The sequence below is a fragment of the Corvus hawaiiensis genome, chromosome 1 (genome assembly GCF_020740725.1).
Source record: "Corvus hawaiiensis isolate bCorHaw1 chromosome 1, bCorHaw1.pri.cur, whole genome shotgun sequence".
In the NCBI taxonomy this organism is placed as follows: domain Eukaryota; kingdom Metazoa; phylum Chordata; class Aves; order Passeriformes; family Corvidae; genus Corvus; species Corvus hawaiiensis.
This window is the reverse complement of record NC_063213.1, coordinates 37,585,994-37,602,113: the sequence shown is the minus strand read 5'-3', so window position 1 is coordinate 37,602,113 and position 16,120 is coordinate 37,585,994. Positions and strand designations below refer to the sequence as shown.

Below are 16,120 nucleotides of genomic sequence, written 5' to 3'. Positions count from 1 at the left end.
AACTTATTTAAGGTGTTATTTATGTATTTTTTTCCCGATAGTATTGGTGATTATTCCCATGTCACAGAAAGATGAAACAAAGTCAAGAAGCAAGTTCAGCAGATGGCAATTTCAATAGGATATGTTTCTTTGATGAAAAGTTAATAAGATGGCAAAATTCTAATACAATTACTTGAAGGTTATTTATATGAGATTCATAGCAAGTAATATAGAGTAACATATATAATACGTATTTTAAATTAGTGCTCAATGCTAATTAGTTTTTAGTATATGGTGCCTGCTGAAAAACTCCATTGCTAAACTGAAGTGCGAATTCACTGTAACATTCTGGTAGCAATATTTCAGTTACAAATGAGGAAGGCATTGAGAGGAGAATTTTCAGGGTAACAAAAACCAACACATGGAAACCAAAACCTAACAGCCTCCCATTAATATTGTGGATAATGCCCCTTCAAATACAAACATTGTTAAGGTCTTCTTTATGAATGCATTTTCTTTATTTTTTAGATAGATAAATAGATGCAGTATACAGGTACAGAGAGAGAGAGAGAGAGAATGAGAATCTGGGTGTGTGGGTGCTAATCAGGTCCTTGGTAGACGCAGTCTCACACTGGCTCTTTTGTAAACCACAGCCTTTGCTGTATTTCTTTACACCACTAATAATTATTGTAATTTCCTATTAGTAGTGGAAATTATGTGCTCTCATTTTAATATGTAAGAGATACTTGCTTTAGTTTATTGAAGAAATCTTTTGCTGTGGTTGTGAAATGTTATTATTTTAGAAAAGGATGGCACTAACGTCCACGGTTCTTGCAGTTCTGTTGGTCCTACAATGGTGTGTGTTGGTCCTATAATGGTGTGCCTTTACTTTCTGATTGTTTCCAGTGTTAAGAAGGAAGCGGGAGCATGTGAGCACTGACATATTATCAAGTGCAAAGTGCAGAAAATGGGTTTCTGCAGCTTGTTAATATTTTGCAATTATTTGTGCTGCCCTAGCTTGTATATTTGATTTGCCCTGAAGGATCTGTGGAAATGTGTGTTCACCTTCCATCTTATACCATTACATAAATTTGTGGTGAATTAGTTAGGTGACTCACTGGATAATATTGACTCACTTTACTGATGCAAAATCATATGATGTTTTCAGCATTTATTTAGAGTGTTTTCACAGCACTTACTGGCATGTTTGTTAAAATATGGTTGGTTTGACAGATGTAACAACCCATTTTATAAAGGTCTTACTATAAAATTTACAAGACAACATATTTTGTCACAAATGGTGATGTTGTACAGTGTTTCTATAGCAATCAGAGAGTTTTGATGTGCTGCAGCTAATATGTTGAAGAGAAATTACTTTAGATGTTTGTGGTTGCATGCTAGAGAATATATTTGTTGTGATAGATTAAAGTTGAGGAATAGGAGTGTGATGGTACTGGTAACCCAGGGTATCCAGTAAAAGCACTTTGCAGTGTATAACAACATTCCAAAGCCAAGCCTTGAGGTCTGATAGAATTAAATTAGTGTGGCAATTTAACATGAATCACAATAGTTAATCCCTCAGTGCGTGCTGAAGCTGGCACCATTAGCTCTAATTTCCATTGAAGCAGAAGAAGGAGGTCAGTCTAGAACAGCAGCTGGACTGGAGCTGCATATATCTGTTCCACACATTTATTTCTAGGCTTCAATTTATTGCCCAGCTTTATCCAGCCCCTCAGAGCAGAGCCCCAAAGCGGGGCTATGCTAGCGGTACGTTGTCCTTCCTTTGGTTCCCACTGCTCCTGAAAGGCAGTGCAGGATGATGGGAGTGGGAGGAGGAGTGTGGCTCTCTCCCCACTGGGAAGCTGCCAACCTCCAGGGCCACTCTTCTCGGCAGTTTTTGTGCCAGCAAATCTGACCCTTGCCCACCTGTGAATTTAGAGGCAAAGGGGAAAGATTTCTCATTTTGAAGGAATTGAAAGTGAAAATATAAGGGAGAGGGTACAACTAGGACAGTAGAACAGAGAGTGGGGAATCAGCAAGGAATAAATAAGGAAAGGAGTAAAATGCTTTAATAAAGCAAAAATACTTGAAGGAAATCAAAGAGCGGAAGAAATAAGGAGAAGTGTTACCAAGGCATATGAAAATGGACTTGCTCTGTGCATGGAAAGCCTGCGTAGACACAAAGTTCATGTTGACGAAGTAAAAGAATAATTGCAATATGCATGACCATTTTTGTAATTGTTCAAGTTTTGTTTAGAGTGTAACAATTTTAACATGAAGTTCTAAACCTAAAAACCACAATGTTATTAAAAGAAATTCTTACAAATGTAGATGTGTTTTATATAATACATGTACTCTGCCTTTATGTATTGTATTGCACAAAATTTAAATTAACAGAAAGAAACTGGGATTATAGGGTTGGCAAGGCATGAAAATAATAAAATTAAATAGTCAGAAATAATTCATCCATTTTTTTCAATTTAAACCTCATCCCAAAATACTTTTTCTGTAGTTTCTCAGTTACATAGCATAGGGTGTTCAAAGGCACTAAAGCAGATTTCAGAAACAGAGTAAACGCTAATACTCAACATAACTACAGGTCGTTGTTTGTCTTCATATTACAGAGCTGCTTAAAATACCATCTCTCTTGAGACTGGAAATAGTAGGTCTTACACAGCTTTAATTTGCTCTTTATTGCAAAAGAATTTCATAAAGCTTTGCAAAGAAGTTGCTGATGGTATTGGAGACAAAAAGGCACAGAATTTTGTGATTGTCTCTGATACAGTGCAGGTAGCTCTGAACAGGGGGCTGTGGAGGAGGAGCACTACATCACTTCAAAACAAAGGTGGTGAGCAGCCTACAGCAAAGGGGTTTTCTTCCCACTAATGTGTTGGAAAAAGGGAAAAAGCATTTTGTTCACTCGTAACACAGGAAACATAGAAAGTCTGGTTTCACTGAAATAAATGAGAACTTTGCCATTGCCTTCTTGGAAACCAGACCTTTACCCTTTTTGCTACGTTGTTTAAAATTGCAACAGGCTTAGCAGAGCAATTTATAAAGATTATAAATTCATAAATACTGCCATAACTATAATTTAGGACTATGTCAGCTGTTACAACTTTGCTCATTTTGAAGAAATGCAGTTATAAACTACCAAACCAACCTTTTACTCTCCTACCTGCTTATTAGACAGTCTTTTGTAGTACAATGAGAGTAATGCTTTGTGTCCAGTTGTGCCTCTTCAATGAAAATGGCACGTTTAATAAGCTGTGTTCTTTGTGTACGTGTATATTTGCATACTGGTGCCAAAGCCTCCAAAGTGGCAATACACAGATGTCTAGGATAGAGTGAAAAGCAGGAATAACATGTATCTCCCTGTCTCCTGCCTATGCTTAGTTCAAGAACTTCCTGAGCCAGATCAAACCATACATCCACCATAACTAATTTGAGTAACTGACTTATCTGATCAGACATATATCAGCTTAAATATAGATTTCAGAACAAATCATTAGCCTGTAATATATTGATACTTATGTTTGGCCCAGTGTTTAAGGGAAAACAATTTATCTCTTCCCGGGGGTGCATAGTCTTCCCAAGGAGCTGGGAACTTGGCAGAAGGGAATTTGCTGTGTCACAGGTGTCTTTGGTGAAGGAAGAAATTCTGTCAGTGACACCAGTGCCATTTTGGAAGTATTTGAAGAGATATTTGATGCACTTTAAAATTCATAGAGTTGATAGCTTCAGAATATTTATAAAATAACTGTAATTAGAAGCTGTTTAGCAGCTCTGTGTTGATTATTTTTCACTAGGCTGTAAATAGGCAATAGCAGAGCCCTCACAGGAAGTAGAAGAAATCTTGTCTTTGAAGAGAAAAGCAAGAATGAAAATACTACTCGAAATTATATTGCAGTAACACGTGCCTGGGTCAGGAGAGCCTCTACAGGGGAGGAAAACAAATAAGATGGCCTGGCAGGTCCCTTTGTTGCTGGCCTTGGACTCCTTGCCTAATAAACTCTTAGGTAGAATTGAGACTAGTTCTTCACCAAATAATCTAAACATTGACTAATTTTTCCTACTTTACTGCATTAAAATACTTTTTTTATACTGTGGTAACAGTTACTTTCAAATTAAACTTACTTTTCATGCTGGTACAACAGATAAAGAGGCAAATTCCCTCCTAGGAAGAACTCCCTTCACAGCAGTGGTTGCTTTCCTATGTGTCTGCCCAGTGTTGAACTCTGAGTTCTCAAATGTAGCTTTTACTTCAGATACACTATAATATTTTCTACTTATATTTTTCAGACATTTGATTTCTCTGGTGTTTTCTGATGTGTTGTGAGGCTGAAGTTTCTTGCCTGCCACAAAGAAATGGGAAATTTGTACTTGCAGCATTGTGGCTGCAGTGTGGTAGCAGGACAGAGGACAGCCATGCCCCCTGCATATTTGTCTGCTTGTTTATGTCAGATTTATGTCACAGATGGTAATTTCCAAAAATAGTGCTTGAAGTTGGGTTCTTAGTTTCATATCTGGAGTCTGATCTAGATTACCCAGTGCATTTCCTGCATAGAGGAGTAAACTTTTTATCTTGTTACTTGTTTTATATGAAACCAAGTTGGGCTCTATATGACTCCACAAATTAGCAAATTTGGAGAGAAATGTGAGCCCAGGGTAAAACTTGAGACCAGCTGGTCTTGGGCTGGGGCTTAGGTGTTGCAGTGGGGATCCTGCAACACGCATATATCAAACCAGGAGTCCCGTGGAAAAGAAATATATATGGACAGACAGATTCTTGATAGCTGTTTCAGAGAGATGTTTATTTCTCCAGCCGCATGGCCGGAGCTCTGCCCAGGAACTGTTCCAGTCACGGGACCAAGGGTCCTTCTGCCCGCGCAGGGAACACAAACCAACCAATGGGAACGAGGCTGAGCAGGGACAGGGAAGCCCCGTGTCTGTGCCCTCAGGGCCCCTCTCCCAGGGCTACACGGCAGGGGAGGGACCCCAACACTTAGGCATGCCTTTGTGTCCACTGGCAGAGCAGAGGGTGGGTAGGACTTCCATAGTGCTTAGGTGTTGGGGTCTGTGTGCCTGGGTTCCAGGGATGGCCAAATTTCTGTCCAGAAACTAGTGGAATATATTTTTTTTGACTTCTGAGGATTGGGCATAATTGATTTTGAGAGATCGTCTGTTTTTCACAGTCTGTTCCCTGCTGTTGCATGATTACGAGGAGACACATTCATGCTCTTTGAGTTTTTCCTCTGCTCATTTTGTGGCATTAAATATTTTAAACTAGTCTCTTGCCTTTTGTATAATAGATTTGCTAAAGAATGTCGGCAAAAACTGTGTGGGTTTTGGCCTGTGCAATACTGGAACCGATGCTGCGTGGTCTCTGCTGGCTAAACCTCTGTGACGTGGGTTTATGCACTCGAGGGAGGCTGGTGTCTGTAACCCAGCAGGTTCCTTCTGGCCTTAAGCTGGAAAAAAATGGAAGCACAGAGCTCACATAGCTTTGTTTGTTACTCTGGAACATCTGCAGAAGCTGCAGTGAGCTGTGTATTTTTTCCACCACCCAAGCGCTTGGCCACTCAAGCAGTGTGGGGAGGAAGGACTGTCAGTTTCCCTCTGCAGTGCCACCGACCGCCTTCAAGCCCTTCGCCACCACTGCTGGTGTTGCTGCAGGGGCTGTTTGACTGCTTTCAGCTGTGCCTCCTCAATCATGAGGCAGAGTGAGTGCAAGGCATGTGAGCTTAAGTGGTAAATTAATGCACACTGAGCAGACTGATTGTTAGCCAGGCTGTTACTGCTGTCACAGAACCACAGAACCGGTCAGGTTGGAAGAAACCTCTGGAGATCAGCTAGTCCAACCTCCCTGCTCAAGCAGGGACCCCCAGAGCATGCTGCTTAGGACTGTGTCCAGATGGCTCTTGAGTATCTCCAGGGAAGGAGATTACAGTTGGTATAAAGCTAACACAGCTATGTCTGCAGTTAAGCTTCAGTGTCAGCCATATCCATATATTAGGAATTTGTGTCCAGAAGGCTAGTTAAACTCTCAGAGTGGTGGGTATTTCTCTTCCAAAGGCTGTGTGCCCGCTCAGGGGCACCCTGCTTAGTGAATAAGCTTGTTAAACTTCAGAGAGGCAGAATAGTTTGGTATACGCATTTTCACTTGATTGTAACTAGTAATCGCAAGCAGGTAATTACCATCCTCCAAAACCCCTGAGAAAATAAATGGTATCATAGCTCGCCCTGAAACCAGTAAAGCATTGCTGATGTGCTGTTGACCTAGGGACCAGCTGCACCCTTAAACTATAGTGATGTCTGTTTGACCCACGGCACAAAATTACAGAAGTGTGTGTGGGACTGCACTTGGAGATGTCACCAAGGTCATGTCACATTGCACATTTTTGCATCATTGCTTTCATAGCCAGTCAAGAGTTTCTGACTCCAAAATCTGTTGACCAGCTGCTGATTGGGTGAGAGGTAATTGCATGAGCTAAAGGGGAGAGCATCCCTTGGGCTGGACTGGCATCCTGCGAGGGAGGTTTCGGCACACGCTCCTCGTCAGGCATTCGGATGTGTTGTTTAACGTTGTGTATTTATCTGTCACTTGGCAACTACATGGCCAGTTATGGTGGAAAAAAAGCTATAAAATATGAGCTACACAAAGACAAAAATAATGTAATATTTTGAGGGACAGAATGCATGAGCTATATACTTCTAAAGAAAATACTATTAGTCTGACTTCCACTATTCTTCATTTTTGTACTGTCTACTGAACTAAGATAAGGTTCAGGAAGGGGTGACTAATACTGTAAGAATATTGTAATGAGTATTAATTAATACTTTGCAATTTAAATCAGAGACAATCTGAAGTAGATCAGAAAAAAAATCTTAGGAAAAAAATGTACTACAAATGGGGTTGCTTTGTCTGCTGTTCCTCACAGCACTATTAATCAGGCACAATACTCCAAGGCACAAATTACGTGATTCTGCAAGTTTTCCTGACTCTGCACTTACTAATTTTGCAAACCTATTGTTTCATTAACACTGCACTTGGTATTCTATCTTGAATTAGGCATACAAGAAAGGAGAGAACCATTTCTTTGCTCTTTCCTGTTAACTTTCTATTTCTTGTAGCAGATTCCCACTCTGGGTCTGTGGAGTCCAGGCAAACTTCCTGTCACAATTCCTGTAGAAACAACTATAAAAATCTCTCAACCTGGGAGGGACCTCAGAAGGTCAGTAGTCCTACTTCCTGCTCCGGATAGGATTGGCACCAAATTTAGACCCCAGCGCTTGTTGGGGGTGGTTTTCCTCTTGAGTCTTTTGAGGACAGAGACTCCAAAACCTCCCTGGGCCCCTGCTGCAGTGCTTAGTTATCCTTGTAGTGAAATGCTTTCTGTTGAGGCCTTTTTGACTTATTTTTTAATGACCACTTCATTTCTTGTTTCCTGGCTGTGCACCCTGGCCAAGACCCTGATCCCGTCTTCTTGCTTACGTCCTTGTAGATATTGGCAGGTGTCTCGGGCATGTGCATCACCTCCCTGCCCATCTTGGATTCCAAAGTTAGACTTGGCAGAGTTCATCAGTATCCTCCTTACACTGGAGGGCCCAAACCTAGATGTAATCTTTCAGGTGCAACCTAGAAGTAAGGAGTAAATATTCCTCAAGAAGTTAAATTACTGTAATTGCTTACAGTCCTTGTGAGAGTGATAATTCTGAATTTGGTTTTTTGTTATCTTCAGTTTAAAATTCTTCTTACTTCCTATTGACTGTTCAATGCTCATGTATGGCTTGCCTTTGTAGGGAGTTGTTTCCACTGGATTGCAGCATCACAGGGCCATTGGTCTTGGCTCTGGGAAACAAGGAAGTTGTGAAATTGTTCCTACAAGTCTTTTACCATGCTATTGAAGTAGGGGAGAAACTGTATTCTGGAAATCATCAGCTTTCAAGAAGACTGAAGAGTTGTGCAGGATGACTTAAATGAAAATAAGCTTTCAGTGTTATATTGTGGCTGTGTGGTCCTGGGATTTATAAATGGGAGTGTACTAGTATAGGGACTGGTTATTACTGCTGTCAAGAAGCATCAGTTACCATCTCCAGCTAAGGAACCTAACAGGTTGCTGGAAAACTGGTCAGAGTCAGAAATGCAGCTTAAAAGTAACCCCAAGCCCAGAGTCCTTGAGCGCCATTCCGTGTAGAGCGTTCCGTGCCATAGACAAAACCCTTGAGGGAAGGTTTGTGATTCTAGATACAAAGTTACCATAACTTTACACCATTATAATCAGTGAGAACAAATTTCCATTAAATAAGCTTTTAAACCTTTACACAGAATAAAATACTACATGTGGAAGAGGCTTACTGAGTTTTGAAGTGGGTGTTAATTTGCCTCTTCTGTAACTGGTTGGTACTTTCAGATTAAGCTGATACAGTTCTTGAGACAGCTCAAGAGCCAATAAACTACTTTTGTTGTGATTGGACACCATTACAAAAGAAGAATTTAATATATATCTACCATGTTTTCATATAATTATTAATGTAAGAAAGTGGGAAAGATACCATGTACCACTGCTCTTTCTAAGTGCTCATGAGCTGTTCTACATGGTGTATACTGGAAAACCAGAAGATGGAATTGCTGATAAAAAACATCTGCCTTCATGTCTTCTTATATTTAATATAGGCTGTTTACATGTCTGTTCTACATATGTACAAACCTATGTGTATGGTGAGTATACCTATGGAAAAGCACCAAACCAGTGAATCATTAGATCCTGTTTTCTTTGGTTTTCACTTTTATATGCTTTCTATTTTTAGAATTGTTTTCCACAGGTCGTGGTTGAATTGTCAGTTGGCATTAACACACACAGTGGTGAAATTAAGACTAGTTAGAGGCTGGCTTACCAAGACTGAGCATAACTGGAAAATAACAGTGTTATAAGCATTTGACACAGAGCTCAGCAAGGGCAGTAAATCAACATTAAACCGGCAAAGACTGTTAGTGCCTGTTAAATGTTGGCTGTCCCACAGAAACCATAAAGGAAAGGTGAGAGTGTTTGATTAGGTTATGAGTGTGTGTGAAACCAGCACAGCAGCAGTGCTGGTTTATCTCTGACCTCCTCTGGTGCAGAAAGAAGGTCACAGATGGATTGGCAAGGTGGGGGTGTGAGAGGCAGCTCCTGCCTCTCAGCCCAGGGGCAGAAAGAAGCCACGTGCTGGGACTCAGCCCGAAGCAGAGTCTCAGCCCGAAGCAGCCCTGCTGTGCAGAGTGAGGGGCAAAGCAGCTCCTCAGCCCTGGGCAAAGGGCTTGGAAAACAGGGTGGGCCACGGTCCTCCTCGTGCCATGTGGAAGTATCCTGCATTGCCAGTGAGGCTGTGACTTGAACCAAGCCCTGGTGCTGCTGTATATTTCTGTTATTTCATGTTTGTAGCTATTTAATTTTGTATTTTGGTGGTGTTGGCAGCACTAAATCACATGTTTAGACTTCCACAGACCCTCTAACTGGAGAGCTACCACAGCCATAACTTGTACACTAAAGTTGGTGTTTCTCATGAGTGAGCCCACAAAGGAGTAGCCTGATTTCCATGCTTGGCATGCAGCTCTATTTGTGGTGTGAAAGTATCATTTTAATAAAGTTCTTTCAGAAAATTTAATGTTGAAATGTAGGGAAATCTAAGTAATTGGTTTGCTATTTCTCCTGGAAGTACTGTCTAATTATATTACATGTGCTTTACAAAGAAATTTAAACTTAATAAAATGGAAATAGCAAATTTATTGAATTACAGCAGATAAACATTAAGAGCATTTCCTAATAGTAGAATTTTAGAATAAACAACCCTGTAGCGCCACTAAAATTAATACTAGTTTAAACACATTTCACTCGTGTTGCATGCATAGGCTGCTGTTGCTAAGGGTGCTGCATAAAACAGAGCATTAAGTATAAACCTTTCACTGGTAACTCTCAGCTGATAATAAATGGCTTCTTGACCCAACTCATTTCTGAGCTGTGCCTCTGATTAGTTCGCAGAGGCTTTTCATACCCCTCAAATGAGCGTTGTTTGTTGTTATGTATCTTGTAGGCTTGACAAGTAGATCGAGATGTTTTTAATACCTCTTTTCTATATTTTTAAAATACTCCTTAAAGCTTACAAATAAATGTCTTTTTGATGGAAGAGTGGTTAACTCAGCCCCAAAGGTTTGTCAGTGAACCTGTTGGGGCTGTCAGGGGGAAAGTGATCTTAGAAAGTACCTTGTCAGTTCCCTTTCTCAGCAATAAAAATTCAAAAATACACTCCCTTTCCCATATGTTGTCTTAGAGAAATATTTTCCCATTAAAATGGAACATTTCCTTTCACAGTAAAAGAAAAAGGAAATTTAAACATTCTTCAGCCTGAACTTGGCAAAGAATTTCTCTGTTTAAAGGTGCCACCACATGTTGCTTGCCCAAGTGATAGATCTTGGGGAGTTTGCTGCTGCCAGGTACTGCTAAATACATTTTGTTATTAGAAACTATAAAGAAGAAATGAAATATGCAGCTCTTGGGGTTCTCAGGTGGCATATGATTCATTTCCTGAAATATGTGAGTGACTGCATTTGGACTGGTTTTGCCCAGGCCTTGTGTGCCATGGCAGCATGTGAAGCTATTTTAAGAGGTTTTTCTATTCACTGGCCTGCTCAAGAAGCTGGGATATTTGTTTGTTCATATCACTTACTTTAAATATGATAGCATAAGATTGCCAGCACAAGAGAATCCTAGTTTAAGATTAGCTCAGTTAAAATTAGGAGGGCCTTCAAAAATAAATGAGAGTGGTCCAACTTGTACAGAGATTTTGGACAGATTACATTTAGTTATCATTAGCAGTCATGTGCTTGGGTTTTTTCCAGACTCTGGCAAGCCCTGCAGAGATCAGAGAATAAAAATACCTTTCCAGTTTTCTGCATTCCTCATCAATTCCCATATAATTACACCACCACTCAGAATTTAAGAAAATCATTCTAAAATAAGAGAATTAAGTTTGAATTTGATGAGTCAGGAACTGAATGAAGTTGCTGTCTTCTGTGTATTTTCTATGTTTTTGCAATGAGAGGAAAAGTCACTTTAATTAAAGATGCCGTAGTTTTATTCAGACATTTATTTAAATAAGTGAATCAGGATGTAGAAGAGGAATCTGTATTCCAGCCTTTAGCAATGGCTTTTTTCCTTACACTGTTGCTATGGAGAAGCATATAAATATTTGTATCACAGACTAAATTTACTTCACTTATAGATGGCATGGAAATACAGATAAAAATGATAAGGAAAAGTTGTAGTAGGTGTGTTTTTATCATGCAGAATACTGTTTTGGAATGGTTCAGGCACAGACTAGCAGCGAAGAAAAGGTTGAAGGTGCTGTGTTAAAGCATATGACATCCTTGTATCCCATGCTGTGGGATAGAAACTGAATGATAGTGCCCACTTTATTTGCAGTTTCATCTTTTCCAGTTTTGTTGTAGCATTATTAGATACTTCTCTTTCTAATAGCTCATATGTCATGGGCCATTTTTATGAAATCGAATACAAATGTAAAAGAAAGAACTTCAGCTCAGTAGCACTTGTCCATCCTCCACTGGGGGAATGATACGGAACCCTCACAGCTGCTTAGGAGTTGAAAGCTGCTTAAATTGTTTTTTCATATGATCACTCAAATTTTTTCATGTCCAGGCTTTTCCTTTCCTTGCCTGCTGAATTGCCTCCAAGGAGGCAGTGATGCTGGGCATGAGCAGTGAATTCCAGCAGTGCTGTGGATCTCCTTGCCCCTGCTCCTCACCCTGTCCTTTGGGCTGGTCTCCCTCTCGTCTCCTTTCTGTGACTGTTGTCCCCGTCTTTTTTCTTCAGAGTGTTAAGTCGCTCTGACTATTTCTTGGTTTATCAGGGTGGTTCCAGCCATCCAGAGGTTTATCAGGGTGGTTCCAGCCATCCAGACGTTTCCAGCCCCTTGGCTGATAACCCCCAGGTGATGTATGAGAGATGCCTTGGGCACAATTTAAACTCTTGTTGCCTCTGTAAGTTCTGTGTTACGAAACATCCTCTTTAACAAGAAGCTTCACAGAGTGGCTCTGTTTTCTTTTATTCAGCAGATACTTTCCACACCTGGGACTGTTATCCTGGTTTCACGTGGAGATCTCTCTGGTGACATCCTAAGATAATGAAAACACTGGTTATCAAGCAGGATTGGAAATAACACATATCACCATAGCAGTCTGATACCTCCTTCTTATATCACAGGATGTTTTTATTCAATTCAACAACAACAAAAAGAGAAACACTGGATAACAGTTAACAGATTGTTGCAGTGGGAAGTGGGGACAGCAGTTTGTCAGTAGTTCACTGACCTTTTGAGATCAGCTTAAAAGCCTAAATATTTAAAAGGCTAAATGACTTTCATGTAAGGCATTATTCATCACAAAACTAATTAAGTAATTAGCATACAGATTGCATTGCCATTTGATGAGTGTTTTGGTGGACAAAAGTAAAGCCTCTGTTAAAACCGTGTATTTTGTAAAAATCAGGCATGACAGACTTGCGTTTTTTGTTTTTAAATGCTCAGGCTCTTTTTTTGGTGTGGTTTTATTACTCAGTGTCCTGCTTTGGGCTCTGGCTGGTTTGTGTAATTCCTTCTGCTGCCGCTGTACTCAGCGTCTCTCTCCGCTGTTCTCTCCTCTGGCAGCAAATGAAGCTGGCGGCGGAGTCCCTGAAGGAGTAAACACGGAGGAATGAGGATGACTAAGGCGGTCACATGCGGGGCGGAGCCAGGGTTTGTGGTCGTGTGGCGCTCAGAGTGCACCCTCCACCATCTACCGAGTAGGTGGCACCTGCTTAAATGAAACTTGGTTATTATCTTTGCCTGACACTGTAAAGAACCTTTTTTTCTCCTGCTCTCTTTGTTTCTCATATGCAATTGCTTATGAAGGTAACACCAAATAAAGCACTCCAGCTTATGCCAGGTCTGGATGAAATCTGCCAGACTCCCTGTGCTTTGAGTGATTGAAAACAGATCCTGTGAGGTAGCATCCAGAAGCTAACTAGAATTTTCAGCTGCAACTTTCTAAAGGGGAAAAAAAACCCCCAACAAACTATTATTTAGTTCACAGTGTACTGTCCCTTTATGGTTATTGCCCCTTTCCTTTCTTTATTACAATAGCTAATCAATCCTGTATTATTTCAAAGATTTGCTTATCAGCTTCTGCTTGTCCACAGCAAATTAATTTAAGTATGTTATAGATTTCATAGGGAACAACAATGTATTTTCATTATGTGATCTAAGAGGTAGTTGAACATAAATATTTATAGAGTATGCATTATATACTCCTGTTTGCTAGTTCTCTAAATAGATCCCAGCTAAAATATTTTCAAAAACCAGGTAAAAAATATTTATTAGGCAACAGATTGCTGATCAGTGACTTATGAAGCATATTTATTTTCTAATTTACATTGGATTATGTATCACTCCCCTGGATTCTGAACTGCAGCATTGTATGAGTGGATCTTCTAGTTAAATAAACTAACAGTAACAGATCAATTAAACTTGATACTTGATACACCAGGACTTGTGTTTGTAGTGAATATCTGATTTGTTTTTCCTTGCACTTCACAAAAAGGTAGTTGTCCTAATGTTTCCTTGTTTTCTGACAGTAATAGGACCGAAATCTACAGTGTTTGCTCCTATGACCTTGAGACAGTTTATTTTTGGCTGCTGTGATACTCAGTTTTGGTAGATGGAACTGTATGTGGTACTTGCTGGAATTTTGTTTGCAAAAATCTGCTGCTGCCATAATTAAGTAGTTTGCCTACTTTGCACATTTAAGATTTCTGCCACAGGGCCCCCACAGCAGAGTAATACAACTAAGCCAAAATAATGGGGTTTTTTTTCTGGAACTAAAAACTAGGATTTCTCAGGCTCTGCAGGTGTGACCCAGTAAGAAATGACTGTTCCCCTGGGAAGAGGAGCAAACCTGTGCTATGGCTGCTCTGTTCTTGCTTCTCCCACTGAGTATCCCCCACGCTGCTGCTATTTCAGGGGTATCTCATGGGCTGCTGCTTTCACAGCCTGTTCCTGAAGCAGTGGCAGGGCTGTGGCTGCACAAGCTCTGCCCTGAGGATCTCTGAGGGAAGTATGTCATCCTTCCTGTAGTGCTGTAGAGATCCCAAAACCAAATGTTTTTGTAGGAGGGGAACAGTGTGTTCTCCATGAAAACTCCCCATCTTTGCAATCTCCTTCCCACTTTGGTCTGAAGTAGCTCATGTTTCTTCAAGTTTTAACTGCCTGGTCAGTGTTTTTGAGTGAGCAGTTCCAGAGAAGAAAAATCAATGGGATGAGTTCCTGATGGAGTTTGTTCTTGTGACCTTGTAGCCATTTTGAAGGGAATCTGCTGGTCTGCTAACTGATGGTGGTCTGGGAGCATGAAGTTGGTGTGTTTTGCTGAAGTCGTGTGTCAGCTGTGATCATGTGAAACAAATAAGTCACCTTCTGCAAAACTGACTTTGTGGTTTTCCTTGTGGGGTCCATTTCTTCTGGTTTTTTGTGGATTAACAGGAAAATCTCTAGTGAGGTATAAGTACCCAGTGACATCAGTAATGTCAGCTGTAGCCTTTGCCTTGGGCAAATCCCTTCACTTCTGCTTAGTTTCTGTATCTATAAACAGGGATACTGTTCTTAGGTGCATTCTCCACCTAAAGCAAGTAGGTATGGAGGAATTCTGACTTTCCATGGCGTGAGTGAATGAGAAGTATGAGACTCCTTTGTTTCACAGGGATTTAAAGTTTGTTCCACATACTGGGAGAACTCTAGTTGTAGCATCAGAGATGCTACATGATCATGAGAGAGACTGTTTCTGTCCTAAAAACACACACTTTAACTTGCTAAGAAATGTTCCCTCATAGTGCCAAGTAGTATTTTTTCACTGAACTGAAATTCAGCTCCTATTCCTCTGTATGCAGCTCTTTGTCCTGTCACTGGGCAGGAGTTGCTGTGTTTCATACTCCTTGGTACTGGGTTTTGTCTTCAGGGGTTTTTTACATTCATGATGGCATCTATTTTCATTTCTCATTTGGGAGAAGAAAGTGTTTTTGTCTGTGCTCCTGAATGTGTTGTTTCCTTTCTGCTGTAGGTGCAGCTGTAAACATTCTGGGATGCCAGGGATGGAACTCACTGACCAAAATCAGTTGTCAGGTGAAAATATCAGAAACAATAAGATATTTATCAGTAGCTGCCATTCACAGGACATGGAATCTGAATGTCTGTTTCCAGTGTCCATGGCAGGGTGTCCCTTACCCAGTTGAGAGAGCCTCACCCCTCTGCGGAGCCGTGGCTCTGGGCCCTTCAGGAGTGCAGACCGACAGACAGGGTGTGAGGCTGTTCTGCCAGTACTTGAGTCTAAGCAATAAAATAAGTTTATCTCTGGTCTCAAGCTTCAGGGAAAAACCAAGGATGAGGCTGGGAGCATCCTGTTTGGGAAGATGACTGTGTGGGAGTAGCCTTTATCTGTCTGTTAAGACTTGGATTTTACACATCTCCTTCACAGCAACAATAACAACCCAAGAAAGCTGTATTTTTAGAAGGGAACTCATAAATCACTTGCTGGTGATACAAAAGTTCTCTCATCAGGCATGTTGTGAGCACAGGTGTAACTGCGTGGCCCAGAGGGATCTGCTGACTCAAGACATCTACTGTTCACTTCACGTGAACCTGAGGACAACAGAAGAGGAAAACACTGATTACATGGAAAGGTTCCTTTGTAAGCAGGCAAGCAGTTACGGGTACTTTAGCCTACCTGGACCTGAGGGAATTGATCTTGAATCTCATTCAGAGAAATTTGAGTTTGCTTCCTTATTCATGTAAGCAAAGCCCATGGGAACAATGCCTACTACTGCAATGTGCTTTCTTCAGGAAAGATCTGCCGTGCCTCACCCAAGAGCTGCAGGGGCAAGTGCCAGTGTCAGGCCAGGGCTGACAGCAGGGCCTGGTGACTCACTGCCAGCCCTGGAGCCTGGTGCTGAGAGCAGAGCATCTCTCTGCACGCCAGTGCTCGATACAAAGCACTGTGGGGATGGCCTCTGTCATCACTGGCATCATGATGGCAACGCTGGGCCTGCTGTAAGAGCAGCTC

General features: G+C 40.9%; 1 protein-coding gene across 4 annotated transcripts in view; it reads left to right on the top strand.

The window, feature by feature from the left end:
• Positions 1 to 13,557, top strand: part of ANO10 (anoctamin 10) — a 123,359-nt gene extending 109,802 nt beyond the window's left edge. For 2 of the 4 annotated variants that reach the window (XM_048301105.1, XM_048301097.1), the window contains 2 exons: positions 7,114 to 7,214; positions 12,682 to 13,557. In XM_048301105.1, coding sequence (XP_048157062.1) covers positions 7,114 to 7,214; positions 12,682 to 12,688 — 108 coding nt within the window. In that variant the 3' untranslated portion in view covers positions 12,689 to 13,557. The remainder of the gene's footprint in view (positions 1 to 7,113; positions 7,215 to 12,681) is intronic. The other 2 variants (XM_048301114.1, XM_048301123.1) reach the window with 2 other exon arrangements.
• Positions 13,558 to 16,120: the final 2,563 nt, after the last annotated feature.